Genomic DNA, 22121 nt, shown 5'->3' on the forward strand with positions numbered 1-22121 from the left:
ACAGAGCCTGATGTGGGGCTCGAACTCACAAAACAGATCATGACCTGAGCCTAATCGGGGAGTCGGTCGCTCAACCGACTGAGCCACCCAGGTACCCAATTATTTATTTATTTTTAATTTGAGAGAGATTGCAAAAGTGGGGGAGAGGGGCGGAGGGAGGGAGGGAGGGAGGCGGGGGTGGTGGGGCGAGAGAAAAAGAACCCTAAGCAGGCTCCACGCTCACGTGGAGCCGGTGGTGGGTCTGGATCAAACCACCCTGGGATCACCACCTGAGTGGAAAGCAAGAATCGGCGGCTTAACCAGGCACCCCAGTCATATTTTTAATATAAAAATTATGAAAAGTATTCAATGCCATCAGTCCATGTTCACGACTTCTATGAAAAAAGTTAATGTGTCAAAGGGCATCTCACTTGACATTTGCCTAGAAAAAAGACAGGGCAAGAGTACAACCGATAGCAGTAACTGCTCATCAGTGGGATTAATGTTGAGGTTTACTTTCTCCTCCGGGCTATTCCAGATGTTGCAAAGGTTCTGCATTAAGTACCCCAGCTTTGTTTTGTTTTTGTTGATTGGCTATTAGAATTAAAGTTATTAACATAAACTACAAGTCCCGGCAGACATCGGGCCTCCGCCTTCTGAAGACCGGCCTTCTATGGGCGCAATGATCGCTGGGATTCGTAGTCCAGCAGCAGAAGCGAGGTGGGACGCCCAGCACCGGCACAGATGACAGAGGAGGAATCACCGCCATTTCGACCAATGGACTGTGGGCGCCAGCCCTGAGTGGCGCTCTCGAAGCCAATGGGTGAGCCGCCACGCCTGAATGACGTGGGCTTCAGCCTACGGGAGCCCGTGGGGGCGGGGCGGTGAGCGGCGGCCGTAGTGGGAACCATGGGAGGCGGCTGGTGGTGGGCTCGGGCCGCCCGACTGGCCCGGCTCCGCTTCCGGGGGGCGCTGCTGCCGCCTCCGCGGCCCCGGAGCGGGGGCGCCCGAGGGTCCTTCGCCCCCGGCCACGGCCCCCGCGCCGGGGCTTCGCCGCCCCCCGTGTCCGAGCTGGACCGTGCGGACGCCTGGCTCCTCCGGAAGGCGCATGAAACAGGTCTGAGGCTGGGGCTGGGGTCGGCCCCGACGGGACAGGGGGTCCCGGATAGCCGAGCTGTCGGCGCGCGCGAGTGGGGGAAGGGGGTGGAGCTTCTGCTGGAAACAGGGCTGGGACTCCGGAGCGAGAAGGGCTTCCGTAAAAGCGCAGGGAAGCGCTTGCTGCAAGAGCGCAGTCTGTCCGCATAGAAGTGCTTGCGGATGGGACGGTGTCCGGCTAGTGGGACGCACTGGGGATTGGAAAGGTTGGTCGGGGTAGGACAGGCAGCCTCATAAAATTGCACTGCCTGGGCGAGAGAGGCATCCGAAGAGGGTGAAGGGCGGGGGTGTTGCCTACTGGAGGGGTCCGTCTTGGAGGACCCAGTTCAGATCAAGAGGCGACCACTCTGCATTAGGCGGGAGCGTGGATCCCATCAGAAGAGGGGGCGAGTTCCGGATTGGAGGAAGGAACAACCAATAAAAGAAAAGCTCTGGGCTGATTGGAGGGCCAGGTGATTCAGGCTGCAGGGGGAGGGGCCTCATGTGTCGATAGTGGATGGGGAGTGGGTGTGGGGTTTGTAACCCGGACCAGCCGGTTAGCGCCACACAGGGGATTTGAATGGTTGTGAATAACAGCAAGGAAGTTCACACGCGGTAGCAGATGATTGGCGTTTGAGGCTCCCTGAAGGGGGAGGCTGGAGAGAGGCCTGAAGTGCAGAAGTTTGTCCCAGAGCGGGGAGGCGGGAGGGGGATACACACATGTATGGGGAGAGGAGGGGTGTTGACCAGGATGACCCCTCGGGAATCTTCCTGTCCTCATATTTAAGGTCTGCAATTTTGGGGGCGCCTGGGTGGCTCAGTCGGTTAAGCGGCCCACTTCGGCTCAGGTCATGATCTCGCGGTCTGTGAGTTCGAGCCCCGCGTCCGGCTCTGTGCTGACAGCTCAGAGCCTGGAGCCTGCTTCGGATTCTGTGTCTCCCTCTCTCTCTGACCCTCCCCTGTTCATGCTCTGTCTCAAAAATAAATAAACGTTAAAAAAAAAAATTAAAAAAAATATTAAATAAGATTGGCAATTTTGGTTCCTAGATTCTCCTGCAGATTCTGCAGACTATGTTGAATCTTTGGTGCTGCAGAGTTTGGGGAGAGGGCTCAGGTGGATGGAAGCTACAGTTTGGGGGGGGTTAAGGTTAAGTGGAGGGCCGTCAGGACCGGGTGGGGATTTGGGGTGCAATGGGATAACACTGTCTGGGCTGACAGGCTGATGCTGATTTCTTTCCCCTCCCCATTCACCCCTTCCTCCAGCCTTCCTCTCCTGGTTCCGCAATGGCCTCCTGGCATCAGGCATTGGGGTCATCTCCTTCATGCAGAGTGACATGGGTCGGGAAGCTGCCTACGGTGAGTGCAGACCCCCACTCTCGCCCCAACCAGGGAGTGTGGGCACTTGCTCCCCCACTGAGGAGGGCAGAACCCCCAACCTCCCCCGTGGGTGTAGATTCTTCCCTGCCCTGTCCCACCGCCACCCACTCTTTCCTCCCCCACCAGAAGCCACCTCATTTTCACGTGTGACTGTTGACCTTACATCCACCCGCCCCTACTTTGTGGCCACTGGATCACCCGAGTGGGTGGCCCACAGGGTGGCTGTGGGTCCTTGTCCCCTCCGATCTGACTGTCCCACAAAGATGACGGTCGCGTCTTAGCCCCTCACGCTGGCCCAGCCCCAGACTGGCCCTGCCACTCCATCCCTGTCTTTGCTCTCAGACCAGCTCCCCACTCCGCCTCTGGTCCTCAACCCCACCTCCCCATCCGGGACACCTCCTCGGATACCGATACCTCCTCATGTCCCTGACCTTGGCTCTGTACTACTCTTGACGCCTACCCTGCTTTTGAGTTTGCCTCATTCTCTAACTCCACCTTGGTCCCCTGACCCGCCTCGGTCCCCGGAGTCATCTGAATCCCAGAACCCCCGCCCTGCCCCCCCATCCCCCTCCCCCATCCCCTCCCCACCCCCCCCATCCCCTCCCCAACCCCCCATCCCCCTCCCCACCCCGGCTTCTCCATCCACCCCACTGCAGTGCCAGCCTGGGAGCTCAGGCCCTGCCTCTCCTTGACCGTGGCCTCCTGCCCTCTCACACAGGCTTCTTCCTGCTGGGCGGCCTGTGCGTCGTGTGGGGCGGTGCCTCCTACGTGGTGGGCCTGGCTGCACTGCGGGGACCCATGCAACTGTCGCTGGGGGGCGCAGCGGCGGGCGTGGGGGCCGTGCTGGCCGTGGGCCTGCTCTGGGCTTGTGCCGTCGGTCTCTACATGGGTCAGCTGGAGCTGGATGTGGAACTGGTGCCCGAGGACGATGGGACCGCCACCGCCGAAGGCCCCGACGAAGCCGGCCGGCCGCCACCGGAGTGAACAGCTGGGCCACGGGAAATGGCCGGGCGCTGGACGGCCCGAGGACCGGGACATTAAAACCTGACCCTTGTCCACATTCTGAGTGGCGGTTCCTGCGACCGGGAAGGGCGGGCATGGGAATCAGTAAAAGCAGGTGGAGGTAACCAAGGAGAAAGAAAAGGAGCGAGGGGCCCCAAGGCCCCGGGAGACTGAGCCACGGAGGGGGAGAAGGTGTTTAATTCTCAGGGAGGGCCATCGGGGCTGTGAGCCCCGCCCCTGCACCCTCAAGGCCTCGCCCCTCCTTCAGGGTCCGGCTCTGGAGGCCGCTCTCCAGTCCTCAGTCACCCTTCCGCTGCACCCTGGTGCCCGGGGGCCCCGGGTACGACAGGCCCAGGGTGGGATAGAAGGCCTCGGGGAGGCCGGGCCCCGGGCCCAGCCTCTGCAGGTGCGGGTACATGAGACCCAGCTCCGCAGGGCCGTAGCGGATGGTGCCGGGCGTGCACAGGCCCCGCACGACGGGGGGCAGGAAGCCCGCGTGGAGGAGGGACGGTGGGGGGTCTCCAGGAGGCCCCAGGCCCCAGGGCCGCACCAGGTCCTGCTTCAGGGCCCCTGCCCGGATGACAGAAGTAAACTCAGGCCTCGGCAGGGCCGGGTGGCTGGACGGCTCCTCCTCCGCGCTGTCCTCCGGGTCTTTGGTCTCCCCCGGGCCAGGCTCCACTTTGATGCGTTTGCCCCGGGTCCTAGGGGGCTCATCCTTGTCTAGGGGGGCAGCCTGCTTCCCTTCCACCGGAGGCTCTGGCTCTGGAAGAGGGAGATACAAAGGGCACTGCGGGTGCGCGTCCCCAGCCCTCAGTCTTCCCATCTGTGGTCTAGACCTGTGTTGTCCAACAGAACTTTCCCCATGACGTTCCGTATCTTTATGGTCCAACCGCATTAGCCACTGGCCACGTGAGGCTACGGGGCCCTCGAAATGTGGCGGGTGTGACTGAGAAACTGAACCGTTCATTTTTAATTGAACATAAGTCACCACTCGTGGCTGGTGGCTTCTGGACTGGAGAGCGCAGGTCCCAGAGGCCCCTGGGAGCTTCCCCCGAGGGCTGGGGTGCTGGGGGGTGGGAGGTGGGGCTCACCTGTGGGTTCTGGCTCTGGGCTGGACACGTCCTCACAGGCCACGCTGGCTGGAAGCTGGAAGGCGTCCAGAGGGGTCTGGCCACCCTCGGCTTGGCTGGGGACAACACAGGTGGGGTAGAGCCCCCACCCCATGGTACTTAGGGCTCATCACTGGACCCCCCCAGGCTCCAAGCTGGCTTCTAGCCCCACAGCCCTGTCATCTGAGGCCAGACCCGGCAGCCTGTGCCCCCCTGCCCCTGATGCCACCAACTAAATGTCCCCAGCATCTTCCTTTCAGCCCCTGTTCCTCTTAGGGGCCCAAATCCAGGCCCAGCAAAGCCAGAGACGTGGGTGGCAGCAGACGGCTCTTCCCCTCCTCCACCAGCATTGCCTGGCATTTCCGGGACTTGCCCCCACCTCCTCCCTGGGCTCCCAGCCCCCGTTGTGCGTCCCTCAGAACTCTCATTTCGAGGCAGCCAGAGGGGTCTTTCCACAAAGCAGATTTGACTGTGACCCTCTCCAGCCTTGAAGCCTGCTGTGGCTCCCCAGTGCCCCAGAATCAAATCTAGACCCTCTGCCTGGGCTGAGGCCACTTCAAAGCCGCCCCCCTGCAGGTAAGGTCTCGCCACCTCCAAGCCTCTCCTCTCACTGTCCCCTTTCCCCTTCCTGTTTTCAGGCCCCTCTGGGTTCTTGTCCTCTTCGAGAAGCCCTCCCTGAAGAGCCTCCACCCCAAGCCCCCTTCCCGGTGAGGCCGGCCGGGGACAGCCCTCACCTGAGCACGTGGCTGACCCACAGCACGTGGCGCTCCCCGGGGCTCTTCCCGCTCACGGCCACGGTGGCCACGGACTGCAGCCACACAAAGCCCCCGGCTCGCTGCAGCCAACGGTAGTAACCGGTCATCACCTGACCCTTGTCCAGCACTGGGCCCAGCGCAGGGACGGGGTGAGACAGTTCCAGAGAGACAGGTGGACAGGAAGGCGGGGGTGAGAGAGGGAGACAGGAGCAGAAAGGGTGGCAGCAGGGAGGAGATGGGGGGGGGGGGGGGGACGGAGAGAGACAGACTCCGAAGGACTGAAGGCTAACCTGGCTGGGGGGCCTTCTGGATTTTTAAGGGTGGGCCCGAGAGACCCCACGGCCCCTTTCCTCCCACCCCACGTGTGAGCTGTTGCCCGGGGCGCAGGGCACGGCGGGGCGGGGGCGGGGGGGGGGGTTGTGGACTCAGGCCCGCGGTGCCGGCAGACAGGGGTTCTCACGGTCCAGGTGGCTTTGGCGGATCCTGGCTGCGTCCTGGCCGTGGACAAACTGGTAGCAGCTGCGGCCCACAAGCTCGGAGGGCCCCAGGTCCATGTGGTCGCTGACTCTGCGCACAGGGGGCGACAGAGAGAGGCGGTGAGAAGGGCTCTGAGACAACAGGGTCGGGGGCAAAGAGGCAGGGTCGGCTCTGGAACCCCCAGCTCCGAAATCTTGCTCCGGAGCGCTCTGGGCCTCAGTTTAACCCTCGCTGCAATGGTGGTGTCATAACAGCGTCCCGCCTGGAGTGGCTGTGGGCCTTGAGGGGTGGCCCCGGGCCCCCCGAAGGCACTCGGAGCGTGGGGGCTATTTCGCGATTTAATTTTCCCCACCGCGTGGTGCAGGGCGCAACCCGCCCCACCCCCAAAGGCCCCGCCCCGGCCCCCTCCTTCCAGGACCTCCTCCCTCGCTGCTCTTGTGTCCCCCTGGCTCCCCAGAGCCCCCCCCCCCCCGCCTGCCCACAGCCCTGGCTCCCCCGTGTGGCCCCGTGTGGCCCCGTGTGGCCCCATCCGCCGGCCTCGGCCCCCCGACCCCGGTACCTGCTCTCACAAGCAAGGATGGTGAGACCCAGGCTGAGGCGGAAGACGATCATGTGTCCGTGCAGTGGCAGCTCAGCCAGTGGGGCTGGGGGCAACGTGTGGCCCAGAGCCACCAGGCCCAGGGAGCGGGCCCGAAGGCGCCCGGTGACGTGGATGACCTGTGGGCGACAGGCGGGCTTGGAGGAGAGGCCTGGCGAGGCCACCACCCCACCGGTGCCGGGGCACAAGGACATAGCTGGCAGGAATGGGGGAGCCCCCCCCCCATCCCCCGCAGGAGAGGAGACCCAGGAGTCAGCTGCCGGGGCCAGAGAGCTGACCCTCACCTTGTACCCCGAGGCCTTGACGTGCAGCCCCCGCTTGGTGAGGGTAGATTTCATGCGGATGAAGAAGGAACGCTCCTGGGCCCGGGAGAAGTGAGGCACCTCGGTGGGGCTGGCCTCTGGGGTGGAGAGTGAAGGAAGGTTAGGAGGTCCTGAAGGAGAAACACACACACACAGGCCGTCCCTGCACCCCCCCCCCCCCCCGCCCCGTACATCTAGCCAGACAAGGTCAAGGGCACAGCCTGAGGGTTACACAACCTCACTGAAGTCGCAGACTAACCTCCCCTCTGAGCTACAGCTGCACGGGTCTGTCTAAAGCTCAGATATGACCCCGGCCCCTCCCTGCCCTGAAACTGCCATGGCTCCCTAGGACCCTTGGGAGAAAGCTCAGCTCCTCACCTTGGCCTAAAACTTCCACAAGAACTGCCTCCCACTGACACCATCTCTAGCCTCAGCCTCCAGGTCTCAGGGTAGACAGCTCCTCCTCCAGGAAGCCCTCCCTGACCCCCCCCAGGCTGGGTCAGCCATCCCTCTGGGGTCTCCCACCCCAGCCCCGACCACTTTGGAGTATCATTCTCTAGGGACTGGCCGGTCTGCCCACACCCGGACTGTGAGCACAGGGAGGGTAGGGCTGGGGATGCTGTCATCACTGTGTCCCCAGCCCTCCCCAGCCCAGAGCAGGGGCTCTGGTATAAGAAACAAGTAAGACTCACAAATACAGATTAGTCTAGAAATCCCGTGATACATTCTTGTAACTGCTCACCGCCAGACGAACCTGTTTCTCAATCTTTGATGCAAACCTAATCACCTTCCCCAGTGGACCCACAAACATCTCCCAAGCGTGCAGGCCCTGATGATAGCTCAGGTATTTTTGCTGTTAAGCAAACCCAACAGAAGAAATTCCTCCTTACGGGAAAGTTAACCTCCTAGTCCCCCCACATCTCAGAGCTAAAAGAAACTTCCAGGGTAATCTCCCAACACCCTCCTTCTCTAACATGGACTGGAATTTTCCACTGCAGGGAAGGACTAGAAACACAGATGCAGGAGCCAGACAAACCCGGGCTGCGGTCCAGATCAACCACGTACAGCTGTGTGACCCAGGCCAATTAACTTAACCTCTCTGCACCGTGCCTCAGTTTCCACCTCTGCAAAATGAAGACAGTGATAGTTCCCCGCTTGTGGGGTGGTGATTAGGATTCCAATCACGCAGTTAAAGGCGCAGCATGGGGAAAGCCCGTGAAGCGCGGGCTTTATTATTACCAAAGCCTGGTCCCATCTGTCACCCACAAGCAGTGGCAAGAGGGGTCTTTCTAAAGCTCGAGTCTGGGGGAGCCAGGCAACCTTAGGCAACTTGCGGGAGCCAAGTCGCGTTGCCTTGGTTCAGACTCTGGTGCATTTTGCAAAACTTTGCACAACTCCAAGGAGAGTGGGTTTTGTAACAACAAGCCCTACACCCTTGAGGCCGCGTGACTTTGGGGCCCCTGGAATTACCGATCTCAGGAGTATCTGCAAGCGAGGAAGAAGACGAGGAGGAGGAGGAGGAGGGGACGGAGGGCGGCGTGGGGGGCCCGGGAGTCCGGGCCCGGAGCCCCAGTTGCTCTAGCACTTCCGAGTGGTCCCCGGGATGGATGTAGTCGAAGACGCTGCTACCCGTCAGCTCCACCTGCCGGCGAAAGAGGGGACGGCAGAGGGCGGGTAAGATGCGCGCGCAGCCACTCGCCCGGCCTTCGGCCTCCGGCTGGCTCGCCTAGGTTGCAGGCGCGCTTCACGCCAGTCTCGTGTTTTTATTAGGATTGCTTTTTAACCTTTTAAAAAGAAGAATACAAACTTTTAGCCTCTTCTTATGCCTTCCCACTTCAAACCCGGCGATCGTTAAGGATTTTCTGCACCTGCTTACCCTATTAAGAAGCTGTGTACTGGGTTGTCGTAGCCTCCATTTACCCAACTCCCACCCACTCACAGCAAAAAACTGTGCCCTGAAATGAATCACAGGATGTCCCCGCAGGAATGGCAATCAGGATGCAAGCAGTGGAATGTTTCCCGAACTCTTTAAAGAGTTAGAACTTTTTGAAGCGTCTGGGTGGCTCAGTTGGTTAAGCATTCCACTCGATTTCGGCTCAGGTCCTTATCTCACACGGGTTCCTGCGTTAGAGACCCACATCGGGTTCTTCACTGATAGCGAGGAGCCTGCTTGCGTTTCTCTCTCCCTTCCTCTCTGCCCCTCCCCTGCTCGCTCTTTTTCTCTCTCAAAATAAATAAACATTAAAAAAAAAACAAACAAGAATAACTTTTTAATCAGACTTTCACACTGAATTCACCCCAAACTCTCAGAGCAGTTCCCCTTCTCTCCACACCTCCCCTAGTCCAGGCCCCCAACTTTTCTCTGCTGCCTTCCTGCCCCAGGGTCCTCCCTGGTGCTCTGGCCTTCAGTCCCCAAACACCCTTGCTAAATTCCTCACCTGACCATGGCCCGCCTCCTCTCAGAAACCTCTCAGAGCTCCCACTGCCCCTGGGTTTGGGGTCCCAGGCTCCCCTCTGTCCCTCATCCCTCTGAACTCCTCCTCATTAAACCCTTCCCTGCACCAGCTTCCAGCTTTTCCTCCACTTCTCCCTCCCTCCCTTCCCCTTGTCCACATGCCCCTACCTCCAGGGTCTCCCTCCTCCACATATCTCCAACAACTCACTGTAAAGGTGCTCACAAAGGCCAAATACCTAGCATTGAATTTTCTAAATTTACCATTTGCCAAAACCTTTGTAATAGTGATAACAGAGGACAGTGATTTGTACTGAATGTATTGGTAGTAGGAAGGCCACAAGGAGCCAGGCCCCCCAGGATTGGGAATCCGTTTCCGTTTCATATATATATATATATATATATATATATATATATAATTTTTGAGAGGGAAGAGAGAGGGAGACACAGACTCCAAAGCAGGCTCCAGGCTCTGAGATGTCAGCACAGAGCCCCACGCGGGACTTGAACTCAGACTGTGAGATCATGACCTGAGCCGAAGTCGGACACTTACCTGACTGAGCCACCCAGGCGCCCCCTCCCCTGCCTTTTACCTTTCAGTGCCAGCTGCAGGAGCTGGGGCAGAAACAGCTGGCCGAGATAGAAAAAGCAAGCCAGTTCACTAAAACGCTACAGAAAATCTTCCAAAGTTGGCAAAACCCAAGCCCTTACGATGCAAATCGCTGTAATTCTTTACAATTGTGGAGGAAAAAACAAAAAAAAACAAAAAAAAAAGCGCAAGTTTTGGTAAATATGGCGCATTTAGCAAACACTCATGGGGAAACTGACCTTTCTGCTAATTTGTCGTCTTCGAATTGACCTGCTACTTTAATAGCCCCCCCTCTTGCCTGTAAGGAGGAGCCACGTGGGGTTCCCAGGGGTGCACTTTGGGAACCACCGATGCAGCCCACTTTTCGGGCTGGGATGGTGAGGCCAGGAGAGAGGAAGGGCATGCAGGGGCCAGCAAGGGAGATGGTGGCCAGGCCAGTCCAGGCAGCCCGCTGCGGGCCCCTTACCTGTGAGAGACCCAGATAAATGGAGACGGTCTCTGAAATGTAGAGGAATTTCCCTTCCTGGTTCAAGGCAAACACGAAGCCATCCAGGGACTAGAGTGGGGAGAAATAGGGGGCGGAGAGAGGAGCGCTGGGCATCTGTCTGTCCAGCAGGCAAGTGGCAAGAGATTCTAAAAGCTGGATCTCCACCTAGGATGGATTAATCGGGGGGTGGGGAGGGGAAGGGGATCGGGTGGCCCTCGGAAAGGGGGCCCTCGCTGGGATGGATGCTGGAGAAAAGGGTGCTGCTCGCCAGAGGTGGCCGCCAGGTGGCAGCAATGAGCAGCAGGCAGGGAAGGGGCCTCACCTGCAAGATGTGTCCTCCCAGGTGCTGCTCGAAGACTTCGGAGACCAGCGCCACGGGGCCCCTGTGGCTGGGGGCTGGGGGCAAAGGGAGGGGTGAGGCCGGGGCCTGTTGGGCCCCATTCGAGCCAGGCTACAAATCCCGCTCTCTTCCCGGTCCCGCAGCCACCTTGGGGTACTGGGGACGCCGGGCCCTGTCGGGGAGAAACCTGGGCTGGGGGGAAGGGTGGAAGGGGCAGAAGCGGGCCGAGACACACAGAGACAGAGAGAGACACCAGAGGATGCAGACAGGGGTCCGTCCGTCCGTTTGTCCATCCATCCAATCCAGGCAGAAACTCCCTGAGCACCAACTGTGCGGCAGGCCCTGTCCTAGGGCCACCGAGGTGACCGGGGTGGCCTGGTTCTCCCCTCCCAGGCCAGAGGCAGATACACAACACGCAAGAAACTAAAAAAATCCAGGGGCGCCTGGCTGGCTCAGTCGGAGGAGCAAGACATTTGATCTCGGGGTCGGGGGTTCAAGCCCCACGTGGGGTGTGGAACATACTTAAAAAAAAAAAAAAAAGTGAAAACATTACTCAAGACCCAAGAGGCCACACACTGTGTGATTCCATTTCTATGAACTGTCCGGGGAACAGGCCAAATCTACCGAGACAGGAAGTAGATTAGTGGTTGCCCAGGGGCTGACGGGAGGGAGGGGGGATGGGAGTGTCTGCCGATGTGGGCAGGGCTTTTTCAGGAGGCAGTGAAAATGTTCTGGAACTAGGGGCACCTGGGTGGCTCAGTCGGTTAAGCATCTGACCTTGGCTCAGGGCTTCATCTCATGGGTCATGGGTTCGAGCCCTACATCAGGCTCTGCGCTGACAGCTCAGCTCGGAGCCTGGAGCCTGCTTCCGATTCTGTGTCTCCCTCTCTCTGCCCCTCCCTGGCTGGCTCTCTGTCTCTCTCAAAATAAAAATTAAAAAAAAAAAAATTAAAAAAAAAAAAAAGAGGTGGAGAGAAAAGAAAGGAGATGTCCAGGAGAAATACAGGGAAAGACAGTGACAGGAGGTCATGTCAAATGGGACAAAGGGCAAAGAGCGCCCCAGCCCCCACAGTCTGGAGCAGAGAGGAGGGCAGAGGGTTGGGGGGCGGGGGTGGATGGAGGCTGTTCCCACGCAGGTCCCTCTCCCTGACCCTGCAGAGAAACACCTCCCAAGGGGCTCTATGTCCAGATCAGGGAGCCAGGGGACTCCGTGACCTTGAGGGTGGGCAAGTGGCTGGCTCCTGCAGGCCTAAGGGTCCTGGTCTGGTGCCCAGCCCCAGGGCAGGCCCTCCCTGGCTGTGTGCCCTGGGACCAGTCCCTTCACCTCTCTGTGCCTCAGTTTCCTCCTCTGTCAAGTGGATTTGCAAAGAGCGCGGACCTCACAGGCTGGTTGAGCACTCAGCATAAGGAACAGAAAGGGCCCCGCACCCGCCAGGCACACCTCAGGTGCTCCCAAACACAGAGCCAGGATTAGTATCAATAGTGTCATTGCTATGGTTATTTCCAGACCCTCAAAACACCGGGCGGCCAAGCCCCGCCCCGGCGCCCCCATCAGGACTCAGCCCCCCACCCCCACAAAACATCTAAGCCACGCCTCCTCCCGGGAGCACCTCCCCGCCGTTCGTACCCTTTTCCCACCCCTGGCTGGAGCACCAGGAACAATAAATGGAGGGGGGGGTGCTGATGGGGACCCCTCCCCCGAGATGCAGCGCGAACCAGCCGGGTGACAGGCAGGAACAATGCTGCCTGCTAATTGTCGCAATTTTCCCCTGTCATTTTTGCTAATTCCTTCATTTTCCCGCTCACAGGATCAGCCCAGGTCAGACTGAACGGCTGCAATTAACAGCATTAATGGGCACGTCGGATGAGGGGGGTGCGCAGGGGGAGGGCTTGCTGTTCCCCGGTTGGGACGGGAGCTTTGGGGTCGGTCCCCTTCGCTGACTGATGCGTCCTATTACCCCCAGCCCCCCCTCCCTCCCCAAACCCAACTCCAGACTCCTTCCTCTGCGTTCCGGCCTCTCCAGGCAAATGCCTCAGCTCCTCTGTCCCCCAAATTCGGCAGGTGGCTCTTTACTGCTCCCAGATCTGCCCCCTGCTCGCGCCCAACCCCCAACCATCACTCACTCACTCAACAAACATTCGCTGCGCTTTTTATTGGAGCCTGACTGCCCGCTGGAGAAGAAAAACTGTCCTAGGTGTCATCACAGAGCTGGGACCGAGGGACCCAGGGGAGAAGGGGACTCCCAGGGGTCTGATCACCTCCTATTCTCAATTGCCCAGAGAGATTCCCCGACCAGGTGGTGGGGATGAAGTCCAGAGAGGGAAACCCTGCTCCCAGGAGGGGCAGGCCCCGCGGGCCAGACGGGGCACCTTCCTCAGCCTCAATTGTAAACTGGGTCTCGTGCTAGAGCGTGAATGGGTTCGTGCGTGTGAACAACACACAGCCAGGCACACGGTAGGGACCAAATTCCCGAGTCCTGCCCTTATTCTTACCAGGTACGGTGGATAACTTGGGGGCACCTCTACCTTTCCAGGTAATTCCTTGCCGTTGGCCCTGACCTATCTCTTTCTCCCACCCACGGCTGTTTTCAGCACATCCCTCTCCTGATTCCCACCACCCCTCGCCCCACGGCCCCCGCCCTGGTCTAGCTGCCCCACCAGCAGGAGCCTGGACCATTGCACTCGCGTCCTCACTGGGCTCCCTGCTTCCACCTCTGGCTCCCGTCCCACTTGGGCTAACAGCCAAAGGCCTCACCAAAGCCCACGAGGCCCTGCAGGACCTGGTTCCGGCTGTCTACTCTCTGCCTCAACTACTTACTTCTCTCTGACTACTTGGCCTCATTGTGCCCTGCAGCCAGTAAGCGGATTCCTGCCTGCCTCAGGGCCTTTGCACATATTCCCGCAGTCCAGACTGCTTTCCTTCCAGCTTCTCTCACGGCTTGCTTCCTCACCTCCTTCCAGTCTCAGCTCAAAGGTCACTTCCTCAGAGCGAGGCTGGGCCTGACCTGTGAATTAAGATGTCAACCCTCCTCCCCTCACTCTGTTCCATGGCCACCCAACAAATACTTAGGGAGCCCTTACCGTGCCCCAGGAGCTGTCCCAGGCTCGGGGAACACGGTGTCATGGGGGAGAGACACAATAGACAATGAGTGCTTTGGAAAGAAAGAAGGCAGGAAAGGAAGACAAGAGAGCGCTGGGGGACAAGGGTGTTGTCAATTTTAACAGAGTGGTCAGGGCAGGCCTCCCTGAAGAGCTGACTTTTGGAAGGAAGGGAGCTCCTGAGGGAGGGCACAGCAAGTGCAAAGGCCCTGGGGTAGGAACATGTTTCTCTGAGGAATAGCGAGATAGTCAGTGTGTGTGTGTGTGTGGTAGTGTGTGTGGGGGTTTGAAGAGGTGAGAGGGGCAGAAAAATGAGATCAGAGAGGTGAGGGACAGTGGGCACACCATGAAGGGCTGGTAGGCCCACCCTTGAGGTCAGGGACTTTGTCCTGTCCCTAGAACAGGGCCTGGCACCGAGAAGTGTTCGATGATGCTGAATGAATGACGACCACTGATCTAAGATCCAGGCTGTCCCCTACCCGGACGTGGAGGTCCAGGGCTAGGCTTCCGCATCTGTTGTGCTGTTTTACAGACACAGAGGGAGGCCCAGAGACAGGCCGAGACCCGCAAGATCCCCGGAGACCTATGACCATGCCAGGTCTGGAGGCTGAGGACGCGCACTCTGAAGACAGTTTGGATCTCAGCCGGGCCCAGGCTTGACCGATGGGTGAACGGCTTCCCCTCGCTGGGGCTCAGTTTTCCACTTCTATAAAATGGGAATCAACACTGCTCTCCTCCTAGTGTTTGTGAGAGGATTGAGTGTTGTTATTTTTTTATTAAAACACTTTTTTTTAATGTTTCTTTACTTCTGAGAGAGAGACAGAGAGAGAGCATGAGCAGGGAAGGGGCAGACACAGACGGAGACACAGAATTCGAAGCAGGCTCCAGGCTCTGAGCTGTCAGCCCAGAGCCCGACGTGGGGCTCGAACTCACACACTGTGAGATCATGACCTGGGCGGAAGTCGGCCGCTTAACTGACTGAGCCACCCAGGCGCCCCGGGGTTCAGTGAGTTTAAAAAAAAAAAAAAAAAAAAAAAAAAAAAAAAAAATTGGCGAGTTATTTGTCTATAGTGCTCAACATGGTCTGACAGGCGTATGTTTTTATCATTATTATTGAGGAAGCCACAGAATGGGAGACACATGGCTTTGCTCTCTGACTAGCTAAGACCCTGTCCTCAGTTTCCCCGTGTGAAGTACGGAAACAGGCGCTTGACCTCTTGTTGGGGCCCCTGGGAGGCAGGAGATGCCTCCAAATGCCCGCTTTAGGGGATCCGGGAGGGAGTCCACGCAGTACGTCCCATACGGGCCGGGGGGAGGGGGAGGGGGAGGGAGGTGCTCCCCAGGAGTACAGGAGGGGGGCCTCCACGGAGTCTGCGGTCTGCCCCCTCGGTGCTGTGTCCTCAGCGGGCTCCTGTCCCCTTCAAGTGCCCATCCGGGCAGCGGGAGGTGGTGGGGGGTGGGGGGAGCTGGACGCCGGAGGGACTATCTCAACACCCCCTCCCTTCCTTTCTCTCCCGGCGTTCGGGACAATAGACAAGATGTTTATCCCCCCGCCGGCGCACATGTTGTTCGCGGTAATGACAGTAATCAGCCGCGCTAATGCCGCATTCTCTGGGCGCCAGTCAATTCGCCTAATTACCGCCTGGGAAGCCGGATTATTTAAATTTAAATGGTGATTTATTGCGAGCTTAATCAATGCTATTTTCTCTCCCCCCCCCCCACCTCCTCCCCTGGGACCGGGGGCAGGAGGGGAACTGGAGCCCCTCCAACCTCACCCTAAGGACACCCGTTCTTCTGGGGGGCCCCGTCGCCTGGGGTGCCCGGTCGCTGTCACCTGCCACCTCAGATTTACAGGATTCACTGTCTTCTAGTTGAGTGAAGCAGTAATACATAAAACAAGCAATAACAGTAACATAACACTGCTATGCATCCATCAGGAATAAAGTTGAATTCTAGAGGCGCCTGGGGGGCTCCGTCGGTTACGCGGCGGACTTCGGCTCAGGTCACCATCTCGCGGTCCGTGAGTTCGAGCCCCGCGTCGGGCTCTGTGCTGACCGCTCGGAGCCCGGAGCCTGTTTCGGATTCTGTGTCTCCCTCTCTCTCTGCTCCTCCCCCACTCACACTCTGTCTTCCTCTCTCTCAAAAATAAACATTAAAAAAATTGAGTTCTAATAAAAGTCGATATCTGTGTATCTGTATCTGTCCTTTACCTAATTCTGTATTTTTACAGATGATAGATTGCATTTCTTTGTTCATTTCATTATTGGGTCTTGGCTACTGGGATGTCAGCCTGTGCAGGACTTTTCTCAAGTTTGTTTCCTGCTGGCTCCTGAGGACTCAGCACAGTAGCGGGCACACAGTAGGTGCTTAAGAAACTGCAGGTTCCGCAAGGTAACCAGTGGCACTAAGGGTCGCTACCTACGCATTGCCCAGGCTGTGCCAAATATATCCAGGGTCTTGGCACACATCACCTGGCTTCCTTCTCGGCTCTCCGGGTGTCTGTGTGCGGACTTTCATCAGGATTCCCATTTCACATATGAGGCACAGAGAGGTAAGGCGACCTGCCTGCCCAGGGTCACAACGCTGGGGAGTGGCCGGGATGGGGGGGGGGGAGGGAGGGTGGGCAGGGACCCAGGAGAGTCTTTCTGAAGCTCTCTCCGTCTTACCTGCCACATTATACTGTCTCCCTCCCGCTTTCCCAAACTGGGAATTCTGACTCCAGAGTCCTTGTGCTCAAGTCTGAGTGAGGGGGTTTCTTGCCCATGAGTGGATAGGAGGCCCAGGCTGGGCCCCCTCTGTCCCGCCCCTGGAGCTGCGGGCCTCCTTTGTGAAAATGATTCATGTTCCCTAATAAAAATAATAGCATTTACTAGTGGTCTGATCCCTGGTGGCCAAAATTCATGAACTCATCCCTACCTCGTGTGCCCATTTAACAGATGAATAAACGGAGGCTCGGAGACTAGAAGCCACCTGATAGGGACACACAGAGGATCTGGTTGATTCCAAACCTCGTGCTCCCTCTCGGCCAAGAAGGAACTGGGCAAAAGCTGGTGGGCCCTTCACGTTCCCACTTGCCGCCCCCCCCCCCCCCGCCCCCGTCCCCTGCGCACGCGCACTCACCGAGGCCGGCCGGGGGCCCCGCGGCCCTCAGTCCCCAGGGCGGCGCCCCGAGGGCGGCGAAGCGGCGCAGGCGGAGGTAGGTGACGCTGAGGCGCACGATGGACGCCTTGTCCAGCTGGCTCGAGATGGCTCCGGGCAGCGGGAGCAGCTTGGCCAGCTCGAAGAACTCCAGGTTCTCCTTTCCGCGCCGCGAGCGCGCCGCGTTACGGGACTTCTCCTTGCGCTGCGCCTGCAGGCTGGGCGGGCGGCGCGGAGGGGGCGTCAGCGGGGCCCCCGGCGCTCAAGGGGTCCGCGGCCTGGGGGAGCCCTGCCCTCGGGGCCTCGGAACGGGGTCGGGACGTGGGAAGTGGGTTCGACACTGGAGGTGGGGGCGGAACCCGCGTGTGGATGCTGCACCCGGCCGTGGGGACAGAACCCCGGGGTGTAAATCAATTCTGGGGCGGGGGGAGGGAGGAGGCAGAGGGGAGAAATGAGAACGTTGGGGGTGAACTCTGAGGAAGGGGGGGGGTAGGAACAGAACGTGGTGGGGGTTGTTTGTAGAACAAAGGTTGAGCTTCCCGGGGTAAGAAATTCTAGCTCCGGAGGGCGGGGCGGAAAGCCGAGTGTGAATTCTCCCAGGACGCCCTTGGGGGCGGGGCCACGGCCCGGGGGGCGGGGCTTTGCTCACCAGGGTCCGGGCGGGGCCTTGACCACTAGCCCAGGCAGAAAGTCCCACGGGACGCTGCGGCCACGACCTCCCCCGCACTTGACCTCGCCTCCGCCGCCACTGCTGGGGTAGGGGGTCGCCATCTCCGCGGGGGGGGGGGGGGGCGGGCTCAGGCGGACTCAGGGCAGCCTCGAGACCCGCGTCTCCTGCCGCGGGAAGGCAGCTCTCGGTGCCTGCGGGGGTACCCCGGGGACCTGCTGGGGAAACTGAGGTCCGTGAGGGGCTCGGGGTCCCAGCAAGGAGCTGGGGCCGGATGGTGCCTCAGTTTCTCCTCCCCGGAGGCCCCGGGACGGAGCCCGCCGCTCTCTCACCCTGCCCGGCCCCAGGCGAAGCTCGGGGCGAGGACGTGCCCCGCCGCCGCCGCCGCCGCCGCCGCCTCCCCCGCGCCGCCCGCCAGCGCGGCCGCCTCACGCCCGCGCCGGGCCGGCTCCCGCATACCAATAGGCGCACGCGGCGCGCATACGGATCCGACCGGCCCGCGCGCTGCGTGCCAAGCATGCCCAAGCCGGGCGGGCGGGGGGCAGGCGCCTCGCCGGGGCCCAGGCGCGCCCGGCTCCTGCCCCCGGAGCCCTCTGTTCCGGGGATCCGCTCTCCTAGCCCATCCCACGAGTCCGAGCGCTCGCATCCGCGGGGCGCCCATTTCCCAGGCTGGGCTAAGGAGGTAAGGGGGGGAGGGAGAGGGCAAGGGACCCCACCCCATGCCCGGCCCAGGGACCACCCCCCCCCCTCCAAGCCCCTTGGGGTGGGGCCATCTGTCCCGGCCGCCAGATCTCCGCAACCGCAACTTCCTTTCCGAAGACCCGGTCGTGCGAGCCACAGCCCCCGACGCAGTGGCCAGAGCATCAGCCAGAGGACGCCCGCAGGATGGACCCGACACTCGGGGCCCAGGTGTCCCGGGATCCAGATCCTCCAGAACCAGGAACGTGTTCACTCAGGTCTTCATTCCTCCAGGACTAGGCATTAAGGATTCCCTCCCCCACCCTGCCCCCAGGATCCAGGCCGCCCCCAAGCCTCTCCAACCAGGTGTCCAGATGCCCTAGACCTTGGTGTCCAGGTACCCAGCCCCCTATTTCTCCAGGACCCAAACATCCGTGTGCCCCTTCCCCCAACCTCAGGATACGGGCGTCCTGACACCCTAGCCCCCAGGACGCTGGAGTTCCGGCCCCCCTATTTCTGCAGGACCCAGGAGTTCCCTGTCCCCTCCTGCCAGCCTCCAGGCGTCCCCGACCCGCAGGACCCACAGCCCCCTTACCTGGCCGCAGGGCAGGCTCCGGGCGCGGCGTGGGGCCGGCCGGGCGGCGCAGAGGGGTGGCCCCATAGACCCCGGGGCAGGCCGGGCTCGGCGGGGCGCGCGTGCGGTGGCGCTCGGTTCTCCGCGCCCACCGCGGCCTCGCAGACTTGGAGACGCGCGGACCGCGCTGGCAGGCGGGGGCGGCGTCTGCGGAGCCCCGCCCACCTAGTCTCCGCCCCTTCGGTCCCGCCCAACGCCAGCCTCTCCGGCCTTTGCCGGGGTAGGGGCTTCCCAGCCAGGGACTCCCGAGCTGCCCTGGTGTCCGAGTCCTCTCCCCCCACGGCAGCTTCGGGGGTCCGGCCCCCCTCCCATCGGAATGAGAACCTCGGAGTCGGAGCTTCCCTGCCCCGACAGGGGAACCCCGGAGTCTCCAGACTCCACCGGGAGGAGCTGGCACCTTAGTCGTCCAAGAGAACCCCGTGCTCCAGCAGCCCCTCTGGGACACGGCGGGTACCGTGCACCCAAGCCCCCTGTAGACGGAAGACTTAACCTTCAGTACCCGCGCCAGGGACGCGAAGCCAGGTGTTCGAGACCCTCCTTTCCCAGGAGAGAATTTCAGGATGTTAGTATCCCTTCCTCATAAGAAGAGGACCCCGCCCTCCGAGGGCCCCCCATCTCATAAGGCCAGGCTTTGGCGTCTGGACCTACGCTCTCTCACGCACTGGGACCCAGGTATCCGCAGAACTTCAGAAATCAGGATCCTGGGATCTGACATCCTCCCCCTATCACAGGGACGGGAACCCCAACATCCGAGCTTCCTATCAGATCATAAATAAGAACTCAGGGATTGTAGCGCCTCCCACGGAGAACGGGGATCCAGGCGTCCAAGCCAGGCCTTGCCCACCTCTGTCCCTCCCAAGCCTCTTCAGCGGCCTGGCATGAGGGGCTCCGGGAGCTTAACCGCTCCTAGGAGACCCCAAGGCCACCAATGCAATGGAGTCTTAGGAGAGCCAGGCAGGCGGGGCCTCACAGAGAGCATGGGCCTGTCTCTGTTGGACAGATGGAGACACTGAGGCACACACCTCCGAACAGTCCTGTGCACTAGCTGGTGGGAACCCTGTTTTTGTTTTTGTTTTTAAAGTAAGCTTTATGCCCAAGGTGACAACCACACGATCAAGAATCACATGCTTTACCAACTGAGCCAGCCAGGCCTCCCTGATGGGAACACTTTTCAACCTGTTCACGATCACCAATTAACAGCCAGGGATCACTTACGTTCTGCGAATTCTTTTCTCCGTAGGAAAGTTCTGAGCGGGGCTCTATTGCTAAACCCATTTTACAGCTCGGGAAACTGAGGCAGAGAGAGACCACACAGCCTGATTATTTGGTCTCTCAGCCAATAATATTTTCCTGTTTATCCCCGGCGACACTTGATAGGGCGTCAGGGTAGGGATTCAAGCCCAGATCAGTGGCTCCTATCTCCCGATCACCATTGTCACCACTTCCTGGCTGTGTGGCCCGGGGAAGTGCCATGACAGGCCTTGAGAGGAGCACTCATGCTATGCAATTGATCTATGATTACGTACACACAGATCTTGTCAAGGTTAAGGGCCTGATTGCTCAGGTTCAAACCCCAGGTCTGCCACTTACTGCTGTGTGACACTGGGCAAGGAGCTTCACCTCTCTGGGCCCCCCGTTTTTTTCTTTGAAAACGAGGTAAATTTCCATCTAGTACACACCCTCATAGCGTGGCGGAAAGCGTTACAGAAGTTCATCCGGCCGTTCTCAAAGCGTCACCTGGCGACTGGTTCCTGAGACCTTCTCTAGGTCAGATTTGCATACCGAGATGTTTTTCTGCCTTTTTCGCTTCGTTCTGGCATTGGTGCCCAGTGGAGTTTTCCAGAAGCTGCATGGCATGTGATATCGCGATAGGCTCCACGCAGGAGCGGCCTTGAGGGTCCGGCTGTCTTCCGTAATGCCGGACTTTACAGAACTCTGCAAAAGTGTGAGATAATGACATTCTTCTCGCTAACATGTTTTGTATGGGACCATACATTTTAAAAACGTTATTAATGTTAACCTGTAATAGATTTATTACTGCTGTTTAAAAATGAATGTTGCCTTTAAAAAAAAAAAGATTCTCAGTTTTACTGTCTGGTGTGGCTGCTAAAGCAAAAATAAAGCTCTTTGGTCTTTCCTAAGGAGGTACCCCAAATCCTTTACCTCCACACTACTCACAGAGTCGCCGGGAGACTCGTATGCACACCACTAGGGGTCTCAGTTTCCCGTCTGTGAAATGGGTGGGCTGCCCTGTGGTTACCCGCATTCTTCTGCAGCTCCGAAGCCAGGGGTGGGAAGAAACACGAGAGGGTCTGGGCTGGGGTGTGTAGCCGGCGGGGGACCTCCAGCTGGGAACTGAGCTTTTCGCCAAGGGCCCTTGACCAAGGTTTGGGGACATCCAGGAGGGCTGGTGCGGCACCCAGGGCCGGCAGAGCAGGGAGCACTTAGCACCTGGGGCCTGAGGGGGAAGGGAGAAATGGGGAAAAATAGCATGTCCCCTTGGTAGATAGTGAGCTCCCTGTCACCGGGGGGAAATCAAGGAGAGGAACAAGGATTTTGGTGTGCACTGAGAGTGGGGTGTGTGTATGTGTTCCAGTGACTTCTACTTAAACATCCTTATTCTTCCAGGGTGCCTGGGTGGCTCAGCCGGTTAAGCGGCGGACCTCTGCTCAGGTCATGATCTCTCGGCTTGTGAGTTCGAGCCCCGCGTCGGGCTCTGTGCCGACAGCTCCGAGCCTGGAGCCTGCTTTGGTATCTGTGACTCCCCCCACCTCTCTCTCTGCTCCTCCCCGGCTTGTGCTCTGACTCTCTCTCTCTCTCTTAAAAATAAACATTAAAAAAAATTAAAATAAATAAAGAAATACACACACAAACTTAGGGAAAGAGAGAGAGAAGGACTAACGTGATGAGGTCGTTGAGTCTCCAATGACTCCAGAGGGAGAGGATGTGGTTGGCCGGGGAGGGTCGGGGGACCAGGGGGTGGGCCCCCGATAACCGCTTAGTTATTATCCCTACAAACAACCAGGCAGAGGTGTTTCGTGGGATCTTTTGTTTGTAGGATGTAATTTACGATAAGACATAGGAAGCGCTGGTCCCACAATGCCAGCGAGCTGAAAACCATTTCAATAGGGTCAAGCGGGGGGCGCCGGGCCGGCTCAGTTGGCGAAGCGACTGACTCTTGATTTCTCGCTCAGGTCATGGTCTCACGGTTCGTGAGTTCGCGCCCCACGTCAGGCGAGCCTGAGCCCAGCTCTGCTTTGGGCGAGTCCTTTCTCGCTCTCTCTCTCTCTCTCTCTCTGCCCCT

General features: G+C 59.5%; 2 protein-coding genes across 7 annotated transcripts; one reads left to right on the top strand and one right to left on the bottom strand.

Moving 5' to 3' along the window:
- Positions 1-846: 846 nt before the first annotated feature.
- On the top strand, positions 847-3550 carry TMEM160 (transmembrane protein 160). Its single transcript, XM_058706889.1, has 3 exons — positions 847-1096; positions 2377-2469; positions 3209-3550. The coding sequence occupies exons 1-3, from the start codon at positions 889-891 to the stop codon at positions 3472-3474; spliced, it is 567 nt and encodes a 188-aa protein (XP_058562872.1). The 5' UTR covers positions 847-888; the 3' UTR covers positions 3475-3550.
- A 118-nt stretch (positions 3551-3668) lies between these two features.
- On the bottom strand, positions 3669-19011 carry NPAS1 (neuronal PAS domain protein 1). 6 transcript variants are annotated; one of them, XM_058706887.1, is made up of 12 exons: positions 18779-19010; positions 17488-17699; positions 16821-17056; positions 10584-10657; positions 10241-10330; positions 8204-8375; positions 6716-6831; positions 6393-6550; positions 5817-5923; positions 5336-5483; positions 4584-4678; positions 3669-4254 (listed from the first exon to the last, which is right to left on the bottom strand). In XM_058706887.1, exons 2-12 carry the CDS (start codon positions 17607-17609, stop codon positions 3791-3793), a joined length of 1782 nt encoding a protein of 593 aa, XP_058562870.1. In that variant the 5' UTR covers positions 17610-17699; positions 18779-19010; the 3' UTR covers positions 3669-3790. The 6 variants fall into 6 exon arrangements, with proteins under 6 accessions (XP_058562870.1, XP_058562866.1, XP_058562867.1 ...); XM_058706883.1 differs by having other exon boundaries at positions 17488-17720; XM_058706884.1 differs by having other exon boundaries at positions 17488-17723.
- Between the last annotated feature and the right edge of the window lie 3110 nt (positions 19012-22121).

The sequence above is a fragment of the Neofelis nebulosa genome, chromosome 17 (assembly GCF_028018385.1).
Source record: "Neofelis nebulosa isolate mNeoNeb1 chromosome 17, mNeoNeb1.pri, whole genome shotgun sequence".
In the NCBI taxonomy this organism is placed as follows: Eukaryota; Metazoa; Chordata; class Mammalia; order Carnivora; family Felidae; genus Neofelis; species Neofelis nebulosa.

Excerpts from the sequence above, each read along its gene's own strand:
- TMEM160 (XM_058706889.1), top strand. The coding sequence starts at position 889 with ATGGGAGGCGGCTGGTGGTGGGCTCGGGCCGCCCGACTGGCCCGGCTC. Across the intron at positions 1,097-2,376 it reads CCGGAAGGCGCATGAAACAG|CCTTCCTCTCCTGGTTCCGC; the intron begins GTCTGAGGCTGG and ends CCCTTCCTCCAG. Across the intron at positions 2,470-3,208 it reads GGGTCGGGAAGCTGCCTACG|GCTTCTTCCTGCTGGGCGGC; the intron begins GTGAGTGCAGAC and ends CCTCTCACACAG.
- NPAS1 (XM_058706887.1), bottom strand. The coding sequence starts at position 17,609 with ATGGCGACCCCCTACCCCAGCAGTGGCGGCGGAGGCGAGGTCAAGTGC. Across the intron at positions 17,057-17,487 it reads AAGGCCCCGCCCGGACCCTG|CCTGCAGGCGCAGCGCAAGG; the intron begins GTGAGCAAAGCC and ends CCGCCCGCCCAG. Across the intron at positions 10,658-16,820 it reads GGGGCCCCCGGCCGGCCTCG|CCCCCAGCCACAGGGGCCCC; the intron begins GTGAGTGCGCGT and ends CTTTGCCCCCAG.